This window comes from Lactuca sativa, chromosome 2, assembly GCF_002870075.4.
Source record: "Lactuca sativa cultivar Salinas chromosome 2, Lsat_Salinas_v11, whole genome shotgun sequence".
Lineage (NCBI taxonomy): Eukaryota > Viridiplantae > Streptophyta > Magnoliopsida > Asterales > Asteraceae > Lactuca > Lactuca sativa.
Window position 1 is genome coordinate 164,440,399 of NC_056624.2, and position 4,698 is coordinate 164,445,096.

The following is a 4,698-nucleotide window of genomic DNA, read 5'->3' on the forward strand; positions in this document are numbered from 1 at the left end:
CTACCTTTGTCTTTCGTAGCACCAAACCAGACTCATTTAGTTGGTTGTGTGGTCACTCATCCTTTCAGTTTCTTCCTCACTGTCTTTGTGGATACATCATAGATTCTATTCTAGACTTCACATAACTGGATAAACAATCCAATATAATTTGCATCCGTATGATTTGGCACTTATGTTAATGCAATAAAAAAATATACTTTTTGTCCCATTTTAAAAAGCCACGAACTCAGTTCTTGATCTTCCATCGTACAATGACTAGAGAAATACGTTAAATCAATTGATTGTTTAGTTAGACATGTCTATCACAATTTTAATCACATCGAAAACCAACATTAGTAGGCGGATATTAAATATCTCGCTCTATTTTTTTCATTCCTATTATATCAACCAAATTTACAAACAGAACGCTTAGCAAGCAAAAAAGAAAAAGAAAAACTCGCACTCGCACTCCCAAATTTTACTACAAACACATTCATTGTATTTTTTTTCTTAATCTTAATACTATTGTTTTGATTCTATGAAATACACCTCATGGAATAAGACGCCACAGAGGAATCAACCGCGGGCGCACCGAAAACTCTTGGGTGGTCACTCTCTAAACCATAATCCATCATCGGACGGAACTCCAGATCCTCATCGTGATCATACACGAACTCCGGGATCTCGATATCGTTTCTTCTCACATGCTCCCACAGATACCCTAATCTGCTCACGTATTTCAGCTTCGCATACAACCTGCACCATAACACATGATCAATACAGTTCAGATTGTAATTGATGCAAAGAAACTTTTAACCCTAACTCTGGTTCCCTAAAATTTGGGGGTTATCAAGTTAGGTCGTTTTTTCCAATGCGGAATTTGCCAAAAACAAGATTTGTAACAACTTGTTATGCGTTACGTACAATTTATTGTTGCATGAGGGTATTGGATTTTGACAATTTTGGTACTGGGAAGAGAACAATTTTGAATTATCGACGGATAGAATATGACTTACCCTCCGGTGAAGATGAATCGGCCGAATGTGGCGAGAAAAAGTCTGGATTGTAGATCCGGGTGAACAAAGTAAACCGCTTCCAGATATTGTTTGACGTTGATCGGAATCGCTTCGTAAGCAGATCGGAGAGCAGATATTCCGGGGAAATTCTCGCTCTTATCAACATCGGTGTGGATGTAAACCACGACAAAAGGCCTCTCGAGTTTGGGGAAAACCTTCACTTCCAGATACTTTTTCAACAGGTCAACGTTCAGACTCTTCGCTGTAGAAGAAATCAGCAAACTATTATTCAAAAAAACCGTTAATCTGCGTTCGATCAACAAATAATAGGCATCAAAAGTAACGAAAAGCTTACCAGGAAAGTTTTTTCCTATAATTCTCAAGATCTTGCGACCGCGCTTGTCTCTGCCTTTGATCTTGAACACGTTAAGTTTGTGGATGAGTTTAATTTGCTCAGGCGCCAGTTCTTCGGACATGGTGATCGAAGATTTGGGGGAAATTTGATTCGGATAAAACGATGATCGATGCAGAAGAAGAAGATGAAGATAGGGTTGATTGATTGATACTTTATATTTGGAATAAAGAATGGACGCTATCGAAAGGGATAAGTGCATCGAGAAGATGAGAGGGAATCTGATCTGACGGCGGATATGCGAATGGAATATTCGAAAGTCTGGCCGAAATTGATGGGCAACGGCACGATACGGCGTCGAGTTTCAACCGTTCCCATACGTCCCGAGATGTGTGCCAATCTTGAGAAATCTTGACCGTTCATTTTAGGGTCCGAAATGTATGGTTTAATGGACTTTATGGCCCATGGTTTTTTCATTAAGAACATATCCCTTTCGGCTCTCAAAATGGACCACTAAATTATTTATTCGTGCATAGTTGAAAATAAATGTGTACGCTAATTATAAAATGTAAGATATGTTAAGCCATTAACTCATGTAACATATTTTGACTATTAATATGATAAAGGCATCGCTTTATCTTAAATATTACATAAAATAGATAAAGATGGTAACATTTTTAGATTTAAATAGTCATATTATCCATTAAGTTAAAAAAAATACATCAAATCAAAAAATTGAACAATATATTACATTGATATATGGCAAAAGTACATTGCATTAACATAAAGGTTTATATAAATACTAAGAAAGTTATAGAAAATTTATGAAAATTGTAAGATGTGTTAACCCATTAACTCATGTAACATACTTTTTGACTATTAGTGTGATAAAGACAACACTTTTATCTAAATATTACATATAAAAAATAAAGATGATAAGCTTTTAGATTAAAATAGTTATATTATCCACTAAGTTAATATATATATATATATATATATATATATATATATATATATATATATATATATATATATATATATATATATAGATTCAGGTTCATTTGAGACCATTCTAATTTTGTGAGACCGTGAGACCAAATCTAAAAATAATTTTAAAATGCAAAATAAATGGAAAAATCCAAAAATTCTTTTTTTAAATATTATTTTCGGAACTTGAATTAACTAAAAAAAATTTAAAAAAATCCCGTTTTTTTTTTAAAAATACATGAAATATTCTAAATAGAATATTACACTGACATATTCTAAAAAATAATTTTAAAATACAAAATAAATAGAAAAATCTAAAAAAAAAAAATTTAAATATTATTTTCGGAACTTGAATTAACTAAAAAAATAAAATAAAATAAAAATTCTATTTTTTTGAAAAATACGTGAAATATTCTAAATAGAATATTACACTGTACATATTTTAAAAATAATTTTAAAATGCAAAATAAATGGAAAAATCAAAATTTTATTTTTTTAAATATTATTTTCGGAACTTGAATTAACTAAAAAAAAATTAAAAATAAAAAAATAAAAAAATAAAAAAATGCGTCTCACGGTCTCACAAAATTTGGCCGTCTCACATGAACCTAACCCTATATATATATATATATATATATATATATATATATATATATATATATATATATATATATATATATATATATATATATATATATATATATATATATATATATATATATATATATATATATATATATATATATATATATATATATATATATATATATATATATATATCAAATCAAATGATTGAGCAATATAAAGCGATATACATAAATATGGCAAAAGTACCTTGTATCATTTCGTTGCTAACTTAAAGTGTCATGCAGCTATTAAGGAAATTATATGCAAACTTGTAACCAAAAATCATCATTACAAGTATTTTATAATCATAGGTTATCAAAATAATAAAAATAAATGTGATATCGGTCCAAAAAAATGTTAAGTTTTTTTAAACAACCCCAAATTTGTCATACAAAAAGGGCTTATTTAGAATCAAAAAAATGTATTATCGTCGTTACCAACTGAGTAGGAAAATACATCAGTCGGGTATATCCTCAAGGACCCTGGATCATCTTTTAGTTTAACTAATATTGTTCCTTACCCCACTTCATAATCATTTGGCTTAGACCATCCACATCGATGACTTGTAAATGGTTTGCAAGGCCAAGTAGGTCATTATTTTATGTCACATAGGAGTGCCTCTTTCAAAACTAGAAAGGTTTGCAAAATGATTATGTTAGTATTTTAATCAAATAGCCATATTAAGATATTAAAAACAATTGAATTGATATATCATATTACCTTTATAATAAAGTAATAATATCTAATCAATGTGTCTTGCAAACATTATACAGGTGGTCTTTACAAATATATTGCAAGACTACCACTGATGTGATTGCTCTTACCATCCAAATTATAGATGACACGAACCACCTTAGCATAAAGAATCTTTTATTTACATATATGGACACCACTATTTGGCAAGAAGAGCAATGTTTAGAGCACAAAGACTGCCTTAACCGAGATCTCCTTTTTCCTTAGGAGCAAGGAGCTTTGGCCGAGCAATCCAACTAATTTTTCTTTTCTCCACATTACATCCCCATATATATAGATGAAGCTCTTCTAAAATGCAAATAAGAGTCTTAAACATTGAGTAGTAATAAATCAGGAGGGTGTCGAGAACTGTTTTAGCAAGGGGTGAAACGATCCTCAAACGAAAGGTTTTTTCCTTTCCAATAAGATAGTTTAGAGTGAAACCGATCAATAAGCAGTTTCCAATTCTTCTTTAGGGACATGTTGGCACCAATAAGACACCCACGTAGTTGAACGACAGAGAGGCGGCTTCAAGGTCCCCTAGGCCAACTATTTAGTGGTAGGTTTTATAGGTTACAAAACAATATGTGGCGGAAAAACTTAACTTAAGTTCACATACAACTTATTGGATCTAAGTTTCTATATTGATTGTAACAAACAATTCAACATCAAGAACCCAAAGAATACCCTACTATTTACGAAATTCATAAAGGGTTTTAGGGTTTACATACATTTTGATTATTGTAGTAAATAATCAACAATTGCTTCTTGACCAAGCTTTAGAAAGCAAACACCAAAAATCGCATGCCTCTAATGGTTGTACCCAAACCCTAGCAATAGAAAACTTAAGAGGAGAGATGAGGGATGTAACGCCGATTTCGAGGTATTGCATTGTTGGTTTGCTTTGTATTAACCTTGCATTTTGGTCCCAAATATCAGGCGTTGGAAATGGAACGCCAAGCGTAAGTTTGTGGGCGCTAGGCGTGCGCACATAGAGGAAAAACC

At 31.5% G+C, this 4,698-nt stretch overlaps 1 protein-coding gene across 1 annotated transcript; it reads right to left on the bottom strand.

The window, feature by feature from the left end:
- Window positions 1-344: 344 nt before the first annotated feature.
- On the bottom strand, window positions 345-1,558 carry LOC111902564 (uncharacterized). Its single transcript, XM_023898390.3, has 3 exons — window positions 1,351-1,558; window positions 996-1,257; window positions 345-735 (listed from the first exon to the last, which is right to left on the bottom strand). Exons 1-3 carry the CDS (start codon window positions 1,469-1,471, stop codon window positions 516-518), a joined length of 603 nt encoding a protein of 200 aa, XP_023754158.1. The 5' UTR covers window positions 1,472-1,558; the 3' UTR covers window positions 345-515.
- Window positions 1,559-4,698: the final 3,140 nt, after the last annotated feature.